Here is a 23017-nt window from a genome sequence, read left to right as displayed (position 1 = left end):
AAGCCGACTTATCATGTATAACTAATATGTAAGCTTTAATGACTCATAACATTGTATTGCTCATTTGCACCAGCCAGTGGCCTTTAAATACACAGGATCACAGAGCATGTGTGCTCTGAGGCAGCACTCACTGTGATACTGCACTTGTATTGATTGTTACTAGCATTAGCTGCATGCTTTATAAATGATCTTGTTCCGTCCGTTGCTCCCAAGTGCTCGTACTGTACTGTTTTGGTTCCAACTCAGAAAAGGGTTCATTAGGGCCGCTGCAAGACCTACAAGACATGGGAAAAGAGGCTGAGTCTTGGCTCTCTCTGGACACAACACTACCGCAGGACAGACTATTACAATCTGGGAAAGATATTGTAAAACCAAAAGGTATTTGTGATTGTTTTCCTTGGTTGACGTTTGAGGCTAATACTAAGAACATTAAGGGTCTTTTTTTATTTTCAAAAGAAATCTTTGCCAAGATGTCTTGACTGAAGAAAACCCCACAGTGGGTACCTTGGCAACGACCCTAGTAAGAGCACAAGTGAAGTGGAAAGATCATTTTCGTCAGCATAAATACACTACAGTGTGTCCAACTGAGCAATGCAGTAAGCTCTAGGCTGAGAAACAGTCTGTAAACTCATGCATGTTACAAGAAACATGATTCTTAATCTCATTAGGAACAAACTAAGATACAGCAGATCATCAAGCATGATCATTGTTTCACCGACTCCTCTTAGAAATACTTCTTTTGCTGTCTGAGATCAGAGCTGGTTACTTGGACTTAACATGATATGTGGGCTTGGATCTCTTAATGTGGATCATGTCTGGATGCAGACTGAAGAAGCCTCATGGCTCAATAAATATCTCAAACCAACAGGAGGAGAGTGGCTAGCATCTAGATATGAAACTACAGAAAAAAAAGCTAAAAGCAGCAGTGCGGAAAAGAACTAGGTACACTTCGGCACTTGGTCAAGGCATTTAGGATGGGAAGGTATGTTATGGGCATGTCAACATCACAGCTCCGACTGACAACACATCTGGGGTTCAGGCTGGTCAACAGTGTGAGCTTCGACACCTTCTATTACACACTCACAGGAAGCTACTAGTACACTGACTATGCACACACACGTGTTACCTTTCACATTACACATACACGTACCTACGCAGGTTTGTCCTTGGCTGTACGTTTTCCAACATTGCTAAACTGATACAGCTAGAAATAAAAGTGTTTCTCAGATAATCATTCCCTACAGTACATAATATGACATAAGAATTACACCTTAAATTTATCGCCTACCTAATAGCAGAATAAGGACAATACAGTAATTAATTCAATGAGCTCTGATGTAAAATGCCAACTATCCCTCCATTAGGTCCAGGTTATTGTGGGAAACAAATATTGAACAAAACACACAGGTACATCACTCCATCTCAAATATTACGCACATCAATAATCAATAACATTCAACAAGACTAGAAAATGTTCCTGGCCTTTTGTCAGTGTTACATTCAGAGTTGTTTAACAGTCGGCATCAGTAACTTCCTGCTTTCGTCATACACTGTAGAGACAATAGTGACGTTGTCGATGAGGCCACCTCTGCTTGGTCTTCGGCCTGGTCTTTTCTCTCTTTCTGTGGACCTCTTTCATCGTGTGCCGTCATGGGAGTGTCTCAGTCTCCCTCTGGTGCTCAGGGATTGTACACAGTGGGGCACCAAAGACCCCCAGTCACACCTAACGCATCTTGTAGTCGTGGGCTATGGCCGCTTCGCACAGCTGTCCTTTGAAATCCAGCTCGAAGGTAAAGTCCAAGTCCCGCTGCGGATCAAGAGAGAGAAAAGAAGCATGTTTTTCAGAGGAGGGGAGGGGGGAGGGGGTGGTGATTAAACAAACACTTACACTGAGAAAAAAAAGGGGAGGCAACAGAGTGCTATCAGATGTCTCACTCTGACCCGACAGCAGAACATGGTGTTACATCAGCGCAGACTGTTTGTGTTAGACAACAGGAGGAAGAGAAGCCACGCTTCTCCATCCCAGAGGGGGAGGAGAGGACGCTGACAAGGTCAACAATAGAATCTGTTGTTGTTTGTCTGGAAGTCACTGCAGTGCGGCTGCCTGCTTGACCGCCATCCAGCACTGAGGAGTAAGCAATCTGCTGCGGCCAAGGCAGCGCAGGAAACGAGTCATTTCTTAGCTGAGATGTGAAGATAAGGGCCGTTTGTAATTGCATTCCATATTTTCCTGTGTATATATTTGACATACTGCCACCAAGCACGACTTCATGTAATAAGTCACTTAAAGGCAGACGACATCACCGCTGGCGTTGTAATTCAACATGCCACTTACACAGTACCAACATTAGACTCACAGTGTTTTTCTCATTGGGCTTCATAGCAATGCTGCCGGTGATCTCCTCTCCTCTCCGCACCGTTAAGTAGTCCTCCAGGTAAAACACTGTCTGCTTCCAGTGGGTGTATGGAGCATCTGGTGCTGGGACACACAGAAACACACACATTTATAAAAGCACATCAGGCTTTTCATCTCATAACGAGGCAGCTCCACCTTCTAATAAGTTGTAGCTAATGACTTTAGTGAGGATTGATAAATCGTTAATTGGTGCGTTGTCGGTCTCCTACAAGCCATTAATGACTTAATATTTATAACCATTAATTAGAATGTGTAAAAACAACTAAACGTCTCAGATGCAAGGCAACAGTAAATATGTCATCCCCTCGTCAGTGATGCATTTGTTCATTTCATGACCAATTTAACCCTCTTGACAGATTTGATGGCTATGGCAGCAAACGCAGAGACACCCCGGGGCAGGTTGTCAGCCAAGCATGGGGCCACCAGAGACACTGACACACACCGCTATCACCTGATGTGAACGTCTGGTGGAGAGGAAACACGCAACTGTGCAGAAAACCGAGTCTGCGTCCCTCTTGTTGTGAGGTGCTCGTGCTAAAAGAGCAGATAGCTCCACTTGAGGTCTAAAAGACAGCGCTTAAGTCAAAGGCAGGAGATGCACGCCTGCCTTCTTCACCTCTCCACTGTTGTCCTGAGTCCGTCCTCTTTCATCACCGTGCCGCTTTGTATCTATTGTGCCTCCTTATGCGCACTCGCCCATGTGTATGTGTTTGTGTGCATGGCACCACACTAAATCCGACACCCCAGCCCCAAAATAAAGGTGAGCGTTAACCGGCGCCCCGACCATCACTGATCGCTTGGCTGAGATTCAAAAGGTCAGTAGCGCTTGAATCGAATTTCTGCCAGCTGTCCTGGGGCAGCTTGGTAGCTTTGCCTTTATAGACGAGCTCTTTGTGAGTCCATAGATAAAAGGGCCTGCCAATCAGCATGGCCGCTGCACAGGCCTGGCTCTCTTTTTCGTTTTCTTTTTTCTTTTTTTTGGGCATAGTTCAATAAAGACACTTGACAAATTAGCTGTGTTTCTTATGCAGATGAAATGGCATTTCCACTGACCAGCATGAATTGTAATCTTTGACCCCCACTCGAGAGCCTGCGTGCACCTGATACGCCTGTCTTTCAGGACTGTGTGGGGAATCAATGGCAAGCCTGAGTCTACGTTTAGATCTGTATCTTAAGGTTTTGGCCGCAGAAGGAGTCTTCAGGTCCCACATTGGAAAACTTGCAGAAAATCGAGGGGAAGAAAGTGCGGCAGAAAAGCTGAGGTTGGGAAATGATTTTCTATACAGACCAAACTTCATGACGACATACTGTATTTTACCACTAGAGGTCAGTCACACACAGATTTTGACACAACATCCTCGCTGGTAATTCACTCCAATCCAAAACTGTTTGAATCATGTCAGTCAGCCTTTTTTGTTTACTAGTTTGTTTGTTTTTACCTTTCCTAATATGCAACGTAACCATCTACCATACTTGCAGGAGAGGGATGAAACACACTGAGCTCGGGAAACGGGTCGCTGCATAAGCTGGAACGTTATTATCACTTTACTTGAGCCACATTTCTATTGCGAGTGCCTGCCTCTGTTCGATGGTCTTGATTTCAGGCTGCTGGGGAGCATTGGGTTCCACATAAAATGTTTGGTGGGTGGTTTCTGTCTGCCCAATAAAGCGAAATTTGGTTCCAGTTTATATGGCAAACAATCCAGCAGTATCCTCCCTTGTCCTCTAACTTTTCCTGCCTTGCTGTAGAATATGAAATACCTGCCTGCAGCATGAAGTATCCGTCCAAATTCACTACAACTATCTGTAGGCAAGACAGGGAAGAATCTGACTATTCTGTTGAGCACTTTTTTGTTTTCTTGCTCAGAGGTCCGTGCTTTCATCCCCTCGAAATGAAGTGAATTTGTTATTAGCTGTAAGGGCCATCCCTTTCCCTTGTTCCCTTGCTGAGAGCCAGGGGGGTCTGCTTCTTTTACATTGCAAATTTCTCCTCTGCAGGGCTCACTGAAGCCATCAAGTGGAGACAGCATGTTAATGAGGAAGAGAAAGCACCCTCTGCTTCAGTCAAGTATCCACTCCGCTGTACTGCGAGTGGCCTTGAGGGAGCTACTGAACCTGACCTGTAGGGGGCGGTGTTTTATTTCTCATATCTGTCTGTGAAGGCTGGTAATCAAAAAGATCATTTGATGATTGGTGATCTTATATTATAGATTATCATCACCGTCACTATGCTACATGTACTGCAGCTCTAATGCTTTACAGCTGCACACACACTCCCACACACTCCCCTGGTAGACCTGTGTGAGGGCGTGCGAGGCGCCTTACCGGTGGAGAAACCGGTCTTCTTGTGACACTTGGTGAACTCAATGTGGAAGTAGGTGACCAGCGCATGGATGTAGTCGTTCCTCTGGATCTGCAGGCAGAACGCTGAGGTAAAAGAGAGGTCCTCAGCCTTCACCGTGTAGATATCCACCTCCTGTAGGAATAAAGAGACTATTCCTTTAGGATGCAGTTAATTTTACTTCTGACCTCAGCCAGACCCTCATTTATTCAGACCACCGACTAATGATGAAATGCTGTAGAAACAAATCCAGCAAATGGTATAATAATAGTAATTTCACATAAAACACACTGAGGAAACTAAATAAACCATAACCATAAAGTAGAGTACAGCCTCTAACTGCAAAAAGACATGGTCCCCATTAGACCCCACTGGGATTGTGCCAAGCTCCTAATCACCATCAGGAATGAGGCCACAAACCCTTGTGTAGGTAAGATGAGGACAGGGACCTTGGGGTCATCTGGGAGCTCTAACTGTTGTCAAGCTCCAGATGTTATAAATGCACGGTCCTAGCAACCAAATGTTCCCCCCAGTTCCAGTCAGTTTAACAGGCTATCTGATATCACACCCTCCGATGAGGCCGCACTCAGAGAGGAACATGTCGTTCCAGATCCAGGTTTACTGTCGTGTGAAAGGCACCGCGCCAACACCGTCGCATTAGCTTTGATTACAGAGTAGCAGAGGCGAGCGCAGCTCACCTGAAGCCTAAAGTGCGCTGCAGGGTAAACATGTAGGCAGAGGTGTGATAATCTTGTTTCATGTACCATCCGCGCTAATGAATATTCACCGCTAGCTGGCTGGCTTTGGTGCCAAATGCCACATTTGCTGAGGAGGAATGAGCCTTATGTTTGTTGGCGATAAAAACAATGCGATATTAACGGTAGATTCCCCCTGCTGTCTTTACATAAATAATCACTCCCATAAACACATTTACCACACATTTACTCATGCAGTATGAACTTCCCATAGTCACATTTCAAATTTCAAGACAGCCATATATTGCACTGCAGTGTTTACTCTCTTGCAATTACTCTAAAGGCAAACTAAACATTTTAAAAGCACCAACGTTAAATTAATTATTTTCTGCAGGATTGTACTCGGTAATGATCCTCGCTGAGCATTGCTGCAAAAGTTCCAAGCAGCAGTTTAATAACACGAGGTCCTACGTGCACCACTCCTCGGCTATACAGCTTTAATGAGGTCATCCAGTAATCCATTTAAAGACAATAAAGCTTGTCAGCGGGGTATCACTGTTGTAATGTTATCATTACAAGATCCAAAGACAAGCAGCGTTCCCACCAGCTTCATAGAGATTTTTTTTATCTGACGTCTGTGCCGGTTTCGTGTGAGATCTCGCTTGCATTTAAAAAGAAAAGACTGATATCAGAGAAAACAAAACCTGGAGAGCGAGACAATCAGCAACATGAAGAAAGCAACACTGAAGTCAGGGGACAATCAAAAAGCAATATTCCACCAGGACAGAGGTGAGATCGGGCAGAGCCGTCTAATCAGTGCCAGCCGTAATGTCGCTATGACGAGGAGCACAATCAGGAGGACTAGACAGGCTGCTATTGACATGCATGGCACAGCAGCCTGATCAGTCTGATCCGCACGGTGAGAGGCACAGACGGGGCAACAGCCACACGTCAAGGTCATGCTCATATCAGCCACAGCATGCCGCACAATATGCTTACCAATCACTCAGTGTCACTGTGTAGTTATAAGTGATGTAAGTATGTCTTTTACCTCTGTAATAATGCTGGCAGCTCTGCATTATGGTCCATAACAGCTACTTACTGTTATTCGGCATTCTCTATGGGACAGCTGCTAATATATTGACACTGTGCAGTATAATCACACCTTATTATATACTGTATGGTCAAAGCATTTACTCTTTCTGTGCTGGCAATTAAACTGGCACTTGAAAATGGTGGTAATGGCGTGTTGTACCGTGAATGTCCCGGCTATAATGAGTAAAGAAAATCTCACCACATTGTCCATTTAGTAGCCGTTCTGGAAACCATGTCATCATCATCATCATCAGTAGGTGCCCAGCCTGTTTTCATGGTAATGCTCATGTTCAGATTTCCGTTTGTTTCTAAGCACTTTTTAGGACTTTGACGTCCACGCAGGCTTAAACTTAACTGTGGGCGTTTAACCAACAGCTCCAGGAAACCTTTCAAATAGATTGGCATGGGTAGAACACAACATGCAGGCTGGATCTATTCCCATGGTGCCTGTCACCTCTGCGATATTTCCATGCCACATACAACACCACAGGAGGATTGATTTAGCTAGCAGGCCGTAATCGTGTGACATTTATTGTAAACACAGTCTGCAGCCATGATGTGAGGCTGCGCTCAGGCATGGCGGTGCTTCGAGATGAATGCTAATGTCAGCATGCTAACGTACTCGCATGGGGATGCCAGGCATACCATGATGAGCGTCTTAGTTTGGTATTTTAGCATGCTAACATAATTAGCCCTGTAGAGTAAATCAGTAAAGATGGTGCTAGATGAAAGGTTGCGGATCACCAAAGTGCTATGCAGTTTTCATCCTGACATGAATGTGTGCACCAAATGTTATAGCAATTCATCCAATAGTTGATGCAACATTTAACCTAAAACCTCAAATATGAACCTGTAGGAGGTGCTACAGGAAAAGTCAGGGGATCGGCAAAGTCGTTAGGGTTCATCCTCTTGGCACTATGAATGTCTGTACTAAATTTCACAGTAGTCCATCCAAAACTTGCAGACATCTTTCAGCCCGTGCACTGCAGCTGGTCTATTAACATTTAGTGCGACTTTGTGATCCTCTGCCAATCAGCCAAAATACTATCAATGTTTTACTAACCTTGATGAGGCAGGAGTTGGTCACCACCTGTTTGGGATCCACTACGTCCACCAGCGGTTCCTTCATGGCCACATTACGGATACAGGTCATGTCAAAGCCATACACGTTCTCCCACCCTGGGAACAGAGCATCATTGATGTTTTCAGTTAGTAGGCTATTTGTAAGCTGCAAACACATGGCATAGTTTTCTTCTTTCCAAATTCTTGATTCAGTTTATTCATTCACAGGGTGGGAAGGGTGAGGTGTAAACAGTTTGGGCTGCAGCTGTGAAACAACTCTAGTTGAAGAACAGTCAGATATACAGTAACACCCCAGAGTTAGACATTCTGTCGTTTTAGAACAATTTTCATTTTGACAGATGAAAGTCACTTTGTAATCGGGGATGATTCATAAACATAGCCTCCTTGAACGCTTCTCCTCTTGCCTCGGTTACCCTTGCTGCTTTGGCTGAATCATTTCATACATTATTCATTAAGGTCCTTAAGATAGTGTGCGAGCAAACATCTCCATCGTGACCTCAAAAGAAGAGAACTACTTGAGTGAGTCGAAGAGCTGGTGATAATGAACAGGTCACAAACCCCAGGGGACTTTGTAATGTAATGTCTTTGCATTTCTTGCTGCCCACTTAACAAAGGCAGCGTGCAGCCCAGCGTAGCACTAATGACCACAGGATGCTCTTAGAATACTGGAGTGCTTCAGAAGGCCACTTCTAACTCAGTCTAAAGGTCATCCTGAGCCGTCTGCTTGGAGAGATAGAAGTTTGTGGTCAATATGTGCACTTCTGGGCTCCACAGAAAAGCATAGCAGTGCAGTGATATGCCTTTCTGGGGATATTATATATCTGATGCGCTGTGCTTGTATAATTTCCCAGCTGCATGGAGGAGTGTGAGTGGGAGGCCTATTGGCTATTGTTCTGTTTGCGTGCCTTTTGTCATCTGGGTTGTGCACTGGCTCAACAATGACTTTGGTGCTTTGTGTCCAGCAGTAAAACATCGCCCACAGTCCTCCTGACAGGTTTAGAGTGGGATGATACAGAGATGGAGAGGCTTGTTGACTTATAAGATCAATTATCACCCCCAGTGTTATGCCTGAGGAAAAGTTCAAAGTCATTTGCTGAGCGGAAAAGGTTGCAGAGGAGCACGCCCACACTTGTGTGAGTACAAGGCGGAGGTGTGGATGAGTTCTACATCCAGGGGTCATTTAGACATAATCGTGGTTGTAGCCACCTGAGAGGCGCACAGAGCACATCGCATACGGCACGAATGAGTGTCGTTCCGCAATCCAGATCCAGGTTATACACACATCCAGTCCCACATAGACACTCTCACACTGAACTTACAATGTATTTTGAAGTCTTTGTACTGCCTGTCCTCTATGGCCACCACGTACAGAGAGGCACGGTCAGGAAACATCAATCCACCGGGTTTCTGTTTGACAGATGAGGCAAGAAAATATCCAGCAATTAATCCTGAACATATTACAAGTGGTCAACATCACAGCATGGGTGACATTTCAGTCCTCAGTCAAGTACGAGCTTAAATCATTGAGGCGTTATTGTTCGCTCTGCACTGACTGGAGAAGCAGATCTGCTCACAATGACTACAAGACTGTAACTATTATTTTCTAATAACAAAAGATAATAAACAATAACCAATATCATGAGGTAATAGTTAATAATGTAACAATCTTCCCGAGTTATTAAAAGATGCGGGAGAGGGGTGGAGGTAATCACCGTCTTTCAGGTTTGTGGATGGCCGGAGGGAAGTAGCTCCTCTTTAGCCTCTCTGCTCTGGCACTATGACTGAGCCCATTGTTAAAGAGGCCATCGTTAAAGTAATATGCCATTATACTTCAACCTGGCATGATAACTATATGACTCTATGGGTCATACAAAATGTTCTCTTTTGGATTATTTCTTCATAATGATAAAACTGTATTGTAAATATCTTGTAATGATCTCAGTAACGATAAAAACACAAAAAAAGTTTTTTTTTAAACTGGCAGTAACAGGCCTCCATATTAATCAAAGCAGAAAAATTAAAACATTTTCCAGACTTTGCTCGTAAATAACTTGATGATTTTACATTTCTGAGCTTCAAAAATCAGTCATATCAAATCAGGAGAGCACAGCTGGGAAAACTGCCAGTGTTGAGAGTCCAGTAGACAGTATTTGATTTTAAGGGGAGCAATTATTATAAAGGAAAATAGCTATTACTTTAATTAGTCATTAGATCATCAATTCAAACTAGAAATTATAGATTTAATCTTTATCCAGATGCTGTACTCAAGTGTCATGTTGGTAGAATTATTATATTTGCTAGCAATGTTACATTTACGATTTATTTCATGGTTATTACAGTCATAGTTTATCTCATATCCATCCATCCATCCATCATCTATATACCAACTATCCTTGCGGGAGGCTGGAGCCAATCCCAGCTGACATTGGCCAGAGGAGGGGTACACTCTGGGGTCACTCACAGGGCCCACACATAAAGACAGACAACCATTCTTCCAACGCAAGAACATGCAAACTCCACACAGAAAGGTTCAAGGTTCAAAACTACTTGCTGTGAGGCAACAGTGCTAACTACAGCACCGCAGCGCTGCCTCCTGTGATGGTTACTGACATACTACACTATCATGTCAGTACACACACACACACACACACACACACACACACAGACCACATCATACCAGCCACTTGTCCCTGGCAAAGATGACGGTGTTGAGCATGGATTCGTAGAAGAGGCAGTAGCCCATCCACTCAGATATTATGATGTCGACCTTCTCAACAGGAAGCTCCACCTCCTCCACCTTGCCTTTGAAGATTGTGATCACTGCAACACACAAAATGTGCTTTAAGTCATGAACAATCTTTGTATTTTATCATAGGAAAATGTGTTTGCAAACAATTTAGGAATGATAATGCTTAAATATTTGTAAATGACTATTTAGGGCATGCTGGAAAACAACCATTTAAGTGTCAAATGAATACAGCAATTACACATGATAACTGTATTATATCACAGTGTGAAAGAAAGAAAGAAAGAAAGAAACTCAGTAGTAACACATCAGTTGGTGCAGTATGTGCTACCATAGTAGCCATGCTGCTCTAATGGAAATCATCCCAGCTGAGGTTTACAATGGAGGAGTGGATCTCTGCCCTGCCTGAGATTAGCTGACTGCAGCTTTGTTTGTTCTGCCTTGGCAAGAAGTTACTGAAGAGTTCCCCTGGTGATACGAGTGTCTGTCAGGATGACATGTGAACCCTGTAACTCCAGCTGGTGATTGCATCCTGCTTATTTACTTTTGTACACTCAGAATGAATATAGTTTTACCTCTCCTTTCAATTACTTGCACATACTTGATATTCATAGGTTTATAGATAGGACCTTTGCTGACACGGTGGTTTATGGAGCTTTCCTTTGGTAGATGCACAGTCAGTGGATTTGTTTGTTGCAGGGGTATTATGATAATAAAAAAAAAAAAAATGCTTTGAAGTTACATAAGTTGGACAAATGTTTGTGCAAAAGAATACAAATGAGCCAACCCGCTGCAGTATGGAATGATGAATACGGATTCAAAATTAGGCCGTCCTCACAAATCCTGAATCCTGAACAGTAGGATACCCACGACCACCCCTCTCCTTCCTCTCCGCACGCACATCAGCCAGCCTTCCCTCCCTCCCTCCCTCCCTCCCTCCCCTTCATTCACCATGTCTATCATGACTATAAACGAGTTTGTTCCCCTCACAGCAGAAGAAGTGCGGTGTCAGCAGGAAGCAGAGAAGAGGAACAGCTGCAGCTCTTACCACTGTCGAGGTGGTTGGACTTGATGATCCTCTCTGAGTACTCTGATATACTGGAACATTCAATCTGGCAGAAGAAGAAAAAAAAAACTAATTAACTGACCACAGATGAAGGACGGTGATTCTTTGGGAAGAATTTTTTTAATGGAATGTCTGCTTCACTTCAATAATGTCCTTGGTTTGCCAATTATGCAGATTCAGAGGACTTTAAATGTTACTGCATAATACTCTATTACAAGTTAAAGTCCTGCATGAGAAATCCCCAAAAGTATCAAGAAAGTATTAGCAACCAAATGTACTTATATGGTTCTTCACACTTAGGCTTGTTTTTTTGAGCTGTGAACTAAATGACGTTACCGTACTGTGACAAAACACATCAACTGATTATTGGTAATATTGACATTTCTTACTAAATATATGAAAATGAACAATGTGCCATCTGCTGTTTTAAATCAGCTCGAGTTTTGCTAGGACCTGTCTATTTCAGAAACTTTATGTAGAGAATGAAACCAGACTCATCGCTCACAAGAGTTTGTGCTATTTAGAGATACTAGTTAGAAGGTTCGCTAACATTAGCCTTCTGAATAATGTTAAAGTTACACTAGAGAGAGAGAGAGAGAGAAAACGGATACAGCCACAGTCCTCCACCACACTAAGGGGAAAAGTACTCCACCTGAAAAGAGCTATCTATGCCACAGTTGCCTTGCGATTCAGTGTCTCTATTTGTGTTTCTGGCCAGGGGATAATATCACTGAACAACTCCTGCCTCACACCGCCAAGCTGTGAGAGGTCATGGGTTGGAAAACACTGGCTCAATCATTGATAACATATTGTATTTTATAAGCATATATTTTTAGATTATTCCACTGTCACATAAATGCAGTGGAGTAACATGTAAAATATTCCCTCATGTATTGTAGTGGAGGAGAAGAGTAATGTAGCATAAACTGGAAATCCTCATCTAAAGTACCGAACAATTGTAAATTGTCCCTTCCTTCATGTTCATACGGCTCCTCGCATTCTCCAAAGATTTATCACAGTGCTCTTCCTTATTTTTCAGTTATTGTTGCTAGCATCAATGTCTGCAGCCACCTTCCACAAGGCGCCCTGCAGGAACAAGGTCATCTCTGTTTAGTGTGTCTCTCTGCGGACGGCTTCCACTCCAGCCCTAAAAAAAACACCTGGTTAACAAAAGAGTATTTTAGTTGATGGAGCGTGATGGATCTCCCCCAGTTATGTTAGCGATAATTAGGTTTTAATCACTCACTGTGTGTTTGTGGCATGTGAGCCAGACGGCAGCGAGTAACAAGCAAGGAAAGAATTATCATCTGACATTAGGTACTGAGATTAATTTAGCACTGCAAGATGTGTCCTGGAGTCAAGCTGAAAACATCGGACAATAAAAGAGCGTGATGGGATGAAAACTACAAGGTGAGCAGCAGCTGTGACAGTCCCTGTAATGCTGCCAGAGCATCTTATTTCATGTAATTAAGGTGAAGATTAGTTGCTGCTTAACTGCAACTGTCCTTTTAGCTCCGATGGGACCTTCAACTTCTCAACTTCAAGTTTCATTACTCTTTTGACATTTTAATTTGTTTAAATGATCCTTACCCTGTTACTTTTGCCTTTGTCCCATTTCCCTCCTCCATCTCTGCACTCCCATACCATCTCTTTTTATACGCTTTCTTTTCTGTCCTCTTCCTTCTCTGTGCAGAGCTCCTCGCTTGACATATTTTGTACTTGCTGTTATTTGTTGAAGTGTCAGCAATAACAGATTTATAACATAATAAAGGTCCTTGAGAACATAATTCAACAGGAGGCTGATTTGTCAATACCATCCTCTTACAGCATCAAGCACTCTGACAGTATGGATTTTCACCTGAGTGCGTACACTCTGTTCCACCCACCCAGGGACTCTGTCAGAAGTATGCGGACTTCTTCGTGCTGCAATAATTCCATCTGGTCGCTATCAAGCAGACTCTTGCCTGAACTCTAGGTGATCTGGATCGTAAAAAGGTAAAGCCAGGCGGGGACGCTTTTGGAGAGAGCTAGCTGAAAAATAGCAGCGCTCATGTGTGGCTCGGACTCTCACGGAAGAATTAGGCCTGTGGGAGTTTTGATTTTAGAGGCAGAAACCAATTAGACGTGAGCTACAAAGCAACATAGCAGCTGTGAGATGGACAAATCAGGAGATGTGGTCTTGGATATTTCTAGTTTTTGTTGTTAACATACATACTGAAGTTATATTCTGGCTTCTGCTTTGTAGCTGAGGTGCTCAGTGCCCCCACTGAGCATGCATACAGTAAGTAGGGACTTGACATTCGCGCTGCCTGCCTGGAGCAGCCCTCTTCTCTGCTGCCTATTAGTAGAGGGCCATTCAGGAGGCTGCCGGTGACGCCCACAGCAAACACACACCGCTGATGCACCTTCAACTTAAAAACAAGGATGTGCAAACACACCCTGTGCTCCACCAGGTGCATGTATGCTTGTGCACTTGCGGGCGTACACGTGCATGTGTGTGTTGCTGTTCTGTTAGTGCGCCAATGACAGCCTTCTAATTGGCAATGATTCCTCATCTCTTTCTGAATCTCCGTGAGAGGAGACAGCCATTAGCCGTGTGTCCGTCGGAGTCACGCTTCAGTGGGAGCGCTGAAGCCTCGGGGTGTGTTTTGAGTCAACACACCCTCATACGGTGCCTCCTGCACCTCTCACTACTGTCAGGAAGAGTCACTGTCACTGTAGTCATCCCTTTGGGCTGCCACAAGTCCTTCTCTCTGGGGACACAGAGAGTTTCTAACCCCACCCAGGTGTCATGGCACATCTCCCCCTGTTAACCAGTGAGTCATCTAGTACAGCAAGACAAGAGCCACACATGTAAATGTACCAGGCAAAGTTATTTTAGTTTCACTGTCTTAATTTGCGATTCAAGTTTGGTTCCAGTTTTTGTGTAATTTCTGCAGTTTATAAGAATTCAAAGCCTCCTTAAGCCTTAATGACTGCTAGCGGCCAGAAAGTTAATTATACAACACACTTACATGAAGGAGCTTTTGTTTACCATTAACTTATCAACTGGCTACCATTTAGCACATGGTTTCCTGATGTTACATCCAGGAGAAGCAGAGCACGTGAATAGCAGGAGTTTTATTTTAGAATAAGACAAAATGACTTATTGAGCCCCTGCAGTCCATGTCTAGGTCACATCCTGTCGGTGTTCAAACAGCAATCTGAGCCTGCAAAACACATATTAAACCCCCGTTGAAGCTCTGTTTCGAGATGATCTCAGCCTCCTGCTTCACCAAAGTCGGTGCGCCTTCACTGCTTTGGCTACTTGGGCCTGGTTTACATTGGCTCTCTGGGATTTCACGCTGGGCAGGTAGGGGAACAGTCTGTATGTGTGAGCTTGTGGACCGAAGCTGCTGCCCATGATTTGTTATCAGGGGTTGTTGAGAGCTGATATAAGTACTAAACCCACAAAACACGCAAATTATTTACTCAACTTGTTGGTGTCAGCATCCACATACTGCTCCCCCGTTGGCAATTGTTGCCTTATTGCTACAAGTCTGTGATGTTTAACGCACAATCCCTCTGCAAATAACATTAGCCCTGGCAGTCTTTCGCATGTGCTAAAGGTTTTTTAAGTGTGATTAAGCCGTCGTATATCGTCAAAACTATTCAAGAATAATAAATGTTGTAAATGATTTTAGAGTCTCGTTTTAATTACTTATTGATGGGGTAGAAAAGTGGGATATTTAAAGTGGGCTCACGATTATAAGTTTCTGGTAAATATGGAGTTCAGCGTCAAAGAATATCTTATAGGCACTCTGTGGATCCAGAATTATCACTTTTCCTTTTTATGTAACGAGGTCCACATGATATAATAGTGTTCTTGTTGGCCCAGAGCCCAGTCCTTCCACCTTGAGAGCCCATCTTTCACGTGAGCTTTATAAGCCTTAGGTATGATAAAGGTATTGGGCCTTAGTGCAGAGCTCACACTAAGAGCAACTAAATCGAAGGTGAAATAAATCCCTGAAATCTTAGCTCCATTTATGTGTATAAAGTCCTGCCAGATGGACAGCAGTAACACAAGTGTGAGGATAGACACAAACTGAAGTGATATTTCAATTTAAGGTCTAAAGAGTGGGATAGAGGGTCTGAGTGAGACAGCAGACGAGGGAAGGAAAACAAACACGAGATACGGGCCAAAGTCACACACATCCTAAACACAGTAGCTCAGAACAAGTCTCTTGGCATTTCCAACTTAATCATTCCTCCCCTGAAGCAAATATGAGCTGTCTGGGCCCACCGCACACATATAAGTTCCACGTGGTTGTCCCAAACTAGCGGTGTGTATCCAAAATGCATTCCCAGACATGCGCTGACTAACAATTACTTCTGCACCACTACACGATAACAGAGAGAGCTCTCAAATCACTGCGGCTCAGCCTGTCAACCTGCCTGAGAGGCCACACACTTTTATCACCTGCCTGTCAGACAAGATATTCCTCCAAGATTATGGGGAGCCAAACAAAAAAATGGTTCGAATGTATGCACAGATCTGGAGAGAACCAGTCGAACACATACAGCACATGCGCACAGTGTGAGCAGCTTGTCAGGCTGGGCGCCACAGTGATTAAACCCTGATGGTTCCGCATGATAACAGGCACGCTGAAAGGAAACACGTCTTACCCCATACACGTGCTTTGCCCCTGCTTTGGCCGCGAACATGGATAGGATCCCAGTCCCGCTTCCAACATCCAGCACTATTTTGTCCTTGAAGACGTGCTTGTTGTGGTACATGGAGTTCCTGTAGGTGAGCGTCCGGACCTCATCCTTCAGCATCTCCTGTTTAGCATATGACAAATAATACCAGGAAGATGTTGACAGAGGTAATTCATGTGGAGAGTGGCAATTTGTTTTGTTGATTTTAAAACACTGGCTGGACAGTGGGGGTCTGGATTTGCTGTGAAATCTGCAGTGGAGCTTTCACCTGATCTTATTCTATCACGGCTCAGCCATATGGCTCTACATTCAAATCCCTGGTTGGTATTTCTGAATAAACCCCATGAGCTTGCAGGCTCAGCTTGTCTGCCTGTTTTTTCTGACTCTCGTGCCTACTGTGTGCACGCATGTGTGAATGTGAATGACAAAAATACACCTGACCTATATTCCAAAAATATAAAGAATTCATCTCACAGGTCACCCTGGGAACATGCTCTTTTTCCTCTCTTTAGAAAGCCGGCGAAATCTGATAGAAAAGCTAACAATGTAGGAAGATTGAAATATCACATTGAATGGTGGGAATATGAGACACATACAGAAAGAAAAACATTTCATATGTTTAGGTATGGCCTGATGTTGATCGGGACTGTTTCAAAAGTTTCTCAGGTTTTGCACCAGTCCACTGAAATTCAGGCTGGGTTCAGATCTCACGTCCTTCGATGGGATTGGCTGACTGTATCCCCAACCACTGCTCTAACCACCTATGACGTATAGCATTAGGTTGGTATAGCAGGAGGGTGGGTTTCCTGGGAAGCTCACTTTATGAAAAATGTCACACACGATCATTGTTAAAGTTCCTATCCGGCACGCAATGCTCTGAAACAATAAAGTCTGAAAAGAGAAAAAAGATGTAAAGGAAAGATGATATGACGATTAATGGCAAAGAATAGTAAGTTTAAAGCGCCCCCCCCCCATCATGTTTCCTAGCCATGTGTGGAACATGTGCATACTCCCAATTGTCCCAAAGTCTGCAAAATATGTGCAAGTCTGCTACTGTCAGTTGTTTTTCCTGATCTTGTTTTAGTCTCACACCTGTTTTCCAGAAAACTCTGGGAAAATATACGTGGGAACTGGTTTATTTGGTTCATAAATGGTAATTCAGCCATTGCTCCTATTGGTTATGATTACATTTTAGACTTCACTGCTGATATCTGAGGACAAAGCAACCATCTTAGAGGCGATTGGAGAAACCACACCGCAGATCAAACAGGAAGTCAGCTGTTATATTGTATTATCTAAGTGGGGAAGTGGAGATGCAAACGTAGCTCTCCATGTTAGCGTGAACTAGACCTCGTATTGACACTTCCTGGGTCAATTTTCATCCGTTGCATCTTCAAGCATAGTTGTGTTTACGCCCAGTTTTATGATGAATGATTCACTGGTTCAGTTACTCGGGATCACAGATTAGCCATTGAGACACGGACTGTACAAAAGAAGCGGACGTACTTCGTGGACTGTCATGTTGAAGCCTTGAGTTTGGCATTTTGGCCATCGCCATCTTGGCTTTGGAACCAAAAGGGACGTTCATTCCTCGAGGACCCCCATGTCTGAGTGAGTAGGCGTATGCGTGGCCTGCCTCTGGTTGGTTAGTCACAAGGTAGTCCCGCCCTAAAGCATGCCCTGCTTAACGTCTGTTTTTCTCTTTATGGGACCACAGTTTTCAAAATGAATGTAACAGCTTGAGAGTAGCGATTGTCACCATAGTATCAGTAGGTATTTACTGAGGTAATACATTTAGTGGGCAGTAGGGTCATTTTCTCATAGACGTCCACACAATCTGACTTCATTCAGATTCAAGGCACATCTGTATTAGCTTCATTTTGCAGACCAGGAAGCGACGTCCATTTCTTTTATACAGTATGTCATTGTGCAGGATGACCACTGCTTCGCCCGGCTAGATCTTTAATAAAGTACAGAAAGCATTAAAAAATGCAAAGAGATTTATAAAAAACAATTACGCACACTTAGATCTATGCAGTGAATCACAATCTATGGTTGACACAAACATGTTGTGCAAATTGGAATATCAGTTACACGTCTGCAGTCTATACATCTTTGTGTATTTGTTATATAGGAGTTTGTCATTGTATTCATTATATAACATCATTATCCTTGACAATAACACAGGAATAAAAAAAAGAGACAACAGTATCTTTCAGTGATTCTCATTGTGACAGTCGTACCTCATGTATACCAAAGTGGGCGTAAGAGTCAAAGTAGTAGTCTCGTGAGGTCATCTCCTCTGGGCTAAGGAACTTGGCCATTTTGCCGCGCCCAGGACAGCTAGGGAGGCTGGCAGCATGCGGCGTGTGTGGCGGGAGAGAAGGCCGTGGGGCATGCTGGATGGAAGGCACAGGCTTGGGCAATGAGGTGGGCTGTGCCGACTGGGACTGAATTATCCGGATGGGCTGGGGCTGTGGCTGTGGCTGCTAGAGAGAGAAAGATAAGAGAGAAAAGCACTTCATTAAGGCTGACGACTCTGCTTGCTCCTCAGCTTGGTCAGTGTACTGCTCCGTAAAGTGGTCTGGTGAGTTCACAGAGCGCAGAGAGACCGTTGGGTCTACAGGACAGTCTGAGTTTGAGTGTGTGTGTGTGTGTGTGTGTTGTGAGTGAAAGGGAGGTGGAGATGGAGAAACTAACTCCCAGCAGCTCATTTATGAGCCAGAAAGCCATTCTGGTGTTTATTCTCATTCCAACTTTGAGGCTTCTAAAAATAAATGATAAATACTTGGCAAAGTGGACCAAAATAGGGGGTGTATTCAGTATTACAACAGTTTATTTAATACTTAATCTGGCAGAAGAAACAAAGAAAGTGGAAAAACCCAAAAGGCTTGTATACCTACTGAAGGAGAAGCATCAACTCCATCTTAAACAGATATTTTCTCATGCGCTTTCTCTGTAATTATAGGACCAGAGTATTTTCCACCACTATAATTGCCTCTTTAATTTGGATTTATACAGTCTGATGTTGCAGCACATCCTGACACATGCTGTCGCTGGAATTCAGAACATTTCTTGCCTGTTTTAATTTGGCTGCTGTATCCAGAGCGCATCTTCACCTCCAACAGAGACCACTCAGTAAAGCAATTTTCCATCTTCATTGCAGAGGCAATGGACAGTAGAGACATGCTCAGAAGGTGTTGAGATTACGGCGATAATTGTGTGCCATGCCTCCGTGCCATGCTTCAAGTAATACTTAAGTCTTATAGGGCCTCATAAAGGTACTTCCATACCTCATGAATTGCTTTGTTTTATTGTTGTCTTCAGATGATGTCTTTTAAACCACAAAGGAAAACATTATCTGCTATCACGCAGGATATCATATTTTTTCGGCATTCTGAAAAATTAATAACTCAGCTGACGGTTGAATTTGTGTGTTACAAGTATTATATATCTGATTTAATTCCACACTTTGTTCACTTTTGCACCAAAACCGAAGTAAGGCATAAGTCACAAGTGCCACGCACTGATCAGAGGAATGTGGATGTATGAATGTATTAATGTCTTATGTATATACATATTGCACCACCAATTGTCCTAATTTGAATATCTTTTAGAAATACATCAGACCTTTGTCCTTATTATTTGATTTATTCTAGTAAGTGCAAGCATATAACAAACTCAACCTTACAAATAGATGAAGTCATACTGTTGTGACCTACAGTGCCACAGTCAATCTAGTGGAAAGTATGATTGTCCTCTCTCCCCCCTATGTCTTCTCCTCTTACCTGTGCCTATCCCTTTACAATGACCATCATATTCTTCTTCATCCTGTCTTTTCCTGCTGGGCTCAAATGCCACAGACTGGACTCAAGGTGGTGCATTCACATTGAAACTGACCAGGGTCAGTTACATATCAGGTGTTCACCAAAGATGCGAGTAAGATGTGTTTGAGCCAATATCTGCCAATGAGTCAGTCCACCACTTTGTTCCAGACTGAAATATCTTCACGGTTATCGGATGGATGGTCATGAAATGCTGTACAGACACGCATGGTCCCCATAGGATCAATCCCACTGACTCGTCTGGACTACATCTAGCAGCATCGTGAGGTTTTGAAGATTTTATTGCTATGGTTTAACAAACGCCTTGTGGTAAGTACTGAAAAACAAATGTTAGCATGCTAACACACTGTTTACAGAGCTGCTAGTATGGCTGCTCACTTCAGCTGCCCCACTGCCACTATGCATGCCAAGAGCCGGTCTTCTAACTACATCCAAACATGAATAACTGAATAAATGAATGAGTGAACGAATAATGCAATCATAAAACCATGCTAAATTCAAAGCTACTTAATTTGCATGACAATTAGCCAGAATTGCACTGGAGTGCTGCCCTCTTCTTGGCTTTAGTGGATTTTTTAGTTGATCAGAATCTGTCATATTAGAGATCATGTGTAAACTGTCTTTGATGATAACTTATAGTTAATGTACCAGTATTCCAATAAACATTTCAGCAGCAAGAGAGCACTTAAACACCAAGCAGCGTATTAACCGAAACCGATGGAAATCCTCACAACATGTTAATCATCCAGATCATCGAGCGGATTTTAATGGAACTTTGTGAAAATGTGTTTTTATTGATGTATTATCTCATTTTCATAATGTGCATTTATGCCATCAAGCTCGGAAATGATAAACAACTTAAAGTTAAGCTCAGTGATGAGACGTGAGCAACTCCTAGGCGGAAATACTGCAGACAAAATCTTGGCATCTTATATAAAAAAAAAACAAAATTACAGCAGTGAAAGCAAAACAAGCAGGGTTTGATAAACAGATGGCCCCGAGCCAACACTCCAAGAGTCAATAACTACAAGACAGGGCCACAGAAGTGGTGATTAAGGCTGCCAAGATTAATACAGAATCGATGGGGACTTTCTAAAAGTTGCAATGTAGAAAAACAAAAAAAACGCTGCGGGCAGTCATTAAGGGAGAGATTTGGGGTGCAGCGCGGCCAGAGGAGAGAGCAGCTGCAGTGAGTGTAACTGAGACACACTGACACAGGGAAGACAGGGTGGCACACGTCCTTGCCTCTGACCCTCGAGACATTTGGAGTTCTATTTCAGACCAGATCCTCACCTCTACAGGGAGGTGAGGCTTGTTATATGAGAGGGACATTCAATTAGCACTTGTGTTACACTGTCTGTATGTGGGGGGGGGCACCCAGTCACTTTGTATCCGTTAGACTGTGGAAAATGACTGTTTGTTTACTGTTACTCCAGGAGGAGGATTTGTCTGTTCAAGGGGAAAAGGGTGACTTAAAGGCTACCCACTGTATGAGGGGGGGGCTTTTTGCTGTGGTGACATCAAAGGAAATCATCATCTTAATTCATCATTTCACGGAACAGTCTAACAGCCAAGAAAGAGCATCGCTTTGGTCTTCTGCCATCACAGCACTTGTTCCAAACGAGCAGAAGACGGAGATCAGACCATCCAGGCCGTGTCCTCTCATTGTAATGTATCAGGTGCCTGCTGGCCGCAGACGTGAGCGCCTTGATAAAGTCTTCGACAGTTTCGAGGAGGGGGGCGTCCTCCATGAATAAACTTGGCTTAGAGGGAACTTTATTTGATGAATCATGTTTAACGAAGCCACGTGAGGCTGTCTCAAACTCCACGGGGTGTTTGAATCTTTTAAGCATTGCTTGCAGATGAACCAGCACTGCTCCCTCACTTTCCAGTCACACTGTGAATACAGATGTGGCACACAGGACTCAGTAACACACCCGTCACCTCGGTGCTGTGCATTACTCTGAAGCTACAGCTTGAAAAACAAGCCACGGCAGACAGATCCTTCAGTGAAATGTGTCAGGAGTGAAGATCACATAATGTGCATCTGGGAAACATGCATGTGCATGATTAGATTGTATTTTGGATGGGTGGGGTAGGGTGGTGGGGGGGAGGGGGGTACAGAGGGTTGCCTATTCCCTGCATCTTGGGGGTGCCCCATTCAGAGAGAGCCGTGGGCCTCAACCTTTACTTTCCTCTAAAGTGCTCCACACACACCAAGTCCCAGCGCCCTCCGTCCTGTCTGCAAGGTGCTGCAGCACCTTGGACAGCGCAAGTGGTTCCGATCAGAAAGCAGCCTGAAGGAGCAGCACACGCTGTCCCGTTCAGCCTCACCGTGCTCACAGCAGCCTACAATCCGCACCGACACTGGTGCTCCTTCTGTGGAGAGATTCACATGCGTTTAGATTTGGTCAGACACTGTCTGAGGGACCCGAGAGGGAGAGAGAGAGAGAGAGAGGGGGAGAGAGCACTGTCTTCTAGTTGGGTGAAAGTGAAATCCCTGCAGAGCAGCCTAACCTTGGGAGCCGCACGGTTAAACAAAATGACATCAGTAAGACGATGCATGATTTCTGTTTTTTTTTTTTTCTTCCCCCAGCCGATGTTGGACATACTCACTTGCCTGGCGCCTGCTCTGCACACAATGCCAGTTTAGTCTGGGAGCAGGCTGAATGTCCGTGCAGAGATGCAGCCCATCACTCAGGCTGCTGTCTCTGTTATCCGGACAGCCAGCACCCCGCAATTTGTCCGAGGTGCAACTTCCACTAAAGGTAGGACACATGCTGCAGGACGCATTTAGGACAGAGATGAGCACTCTCAGCATAGTTCGGGGGGAAAAAAAAAAAAAAATCAAAGGTGTCTCACACTTACCTCAATGCTCTCAGACTCCGCCATCTTTCTCCTGAGGAGCATGCAGCGGGACGAGTGCTTAATTCCCATAAGAGCCAGCAAAAATGTGCTCCCACTTGATAGAAGTATAACAGGACGAGAAAACAGGATGCGCCTCCCTCCCGGGTTTCAGGCTCCTTAGTTCT

General features: G+C 43.9%; 1 protein-coding gene across 4 annotated transcripts; it reads right to left on the bottom strand.

Annotated features, from left to right (window-relative positions):
* Nucleotides 1-1723: 1723 nt before the first annotated feature.
* On the bottom strand, nt 1724-22925 carry LOC139201767 (protein arginine N-methyltransferase 8-B). 4 transcript variants are annotated; one of them, XM_070831180.1, is made up of 10 exons: nt 22854-22925; nt 18384-18629; nt 16108-16263; nt 11425-11488; nt 10308-10450; nt 8950-9037; nt 7611-7726; nt 4742-4892; nt 2358-2479; nt 1724-1807 (listed from the first exon to the last, which is right to left on the bottom strand). In XM_070831180.1, exons 1-10 carry the CDS (start codon nt 22920-22922, stop codon nt 1724-1726), a joined length of 1239 nt encoding a protein of 412 aa, XP_070687281.1. In that variant the 5' UTR covers nt 22923-22925. The 4 variants fall into 4 exon arrangements, with proteins under 4 accessions (XP_070687281.1, XP_070687278.1, XP_070687279.1 ...); XM_070831177.1 differs by having other exon boundaries at nt 18384-18626; nt 22854-22922; XM_070831178.1 differs by having other exon boundaries at nt 18384-18620; nt 22854-22922.
* Between the last annotated feature and the right edge of the window lie 92 nt (nt 22926-23017).

This window comes from Pempheris klunzingeri, chromosome 5 (genome assembly GCF_042242105.1).
Source record: "Pempheris klunzingeri isolate RE-2024b chromosome 5, fPemKlu1.hap1, whole genome shotgun sequence".
Taxonomy (NCBI): domain Eukaryota; kingdom Metazoa; phylum Chordata; class Actinopteri; order Acropomatiformes; family Pempheridae; genus Pempheris; species Pempheris klunzingeri.
Note: the sequence above shows the minus strand (reverse complement) of the source record. Positions and strands in the feature narration are given on the sequence as shown.

Excerpts from the sequence above, each read along its gene's own strand:
- LOC139201767 (XM_070831180.1), bottom strand. The coding sequence starts at position 22,922 with ATGGGAATTAAGCACTCGTCCCGCTGCATGCTCCTCAGGAGAAAGATG. Across the intron at positions 16,264-18,383 it reads CCCACTTTGGTATACATGAG|GAGATGCTGAAGGATGAGGT; the intron begins GTACGACTGTCA and ends TATGCTAAACAG. Across the intron at positions 7,727-8,949 it reads CAAAGACTTCAAAATACATT|GGTGGGAGAACGTGTATGGC; the intron begins GTAAGTTCAGTG and ends CTCTGTTCCCAG.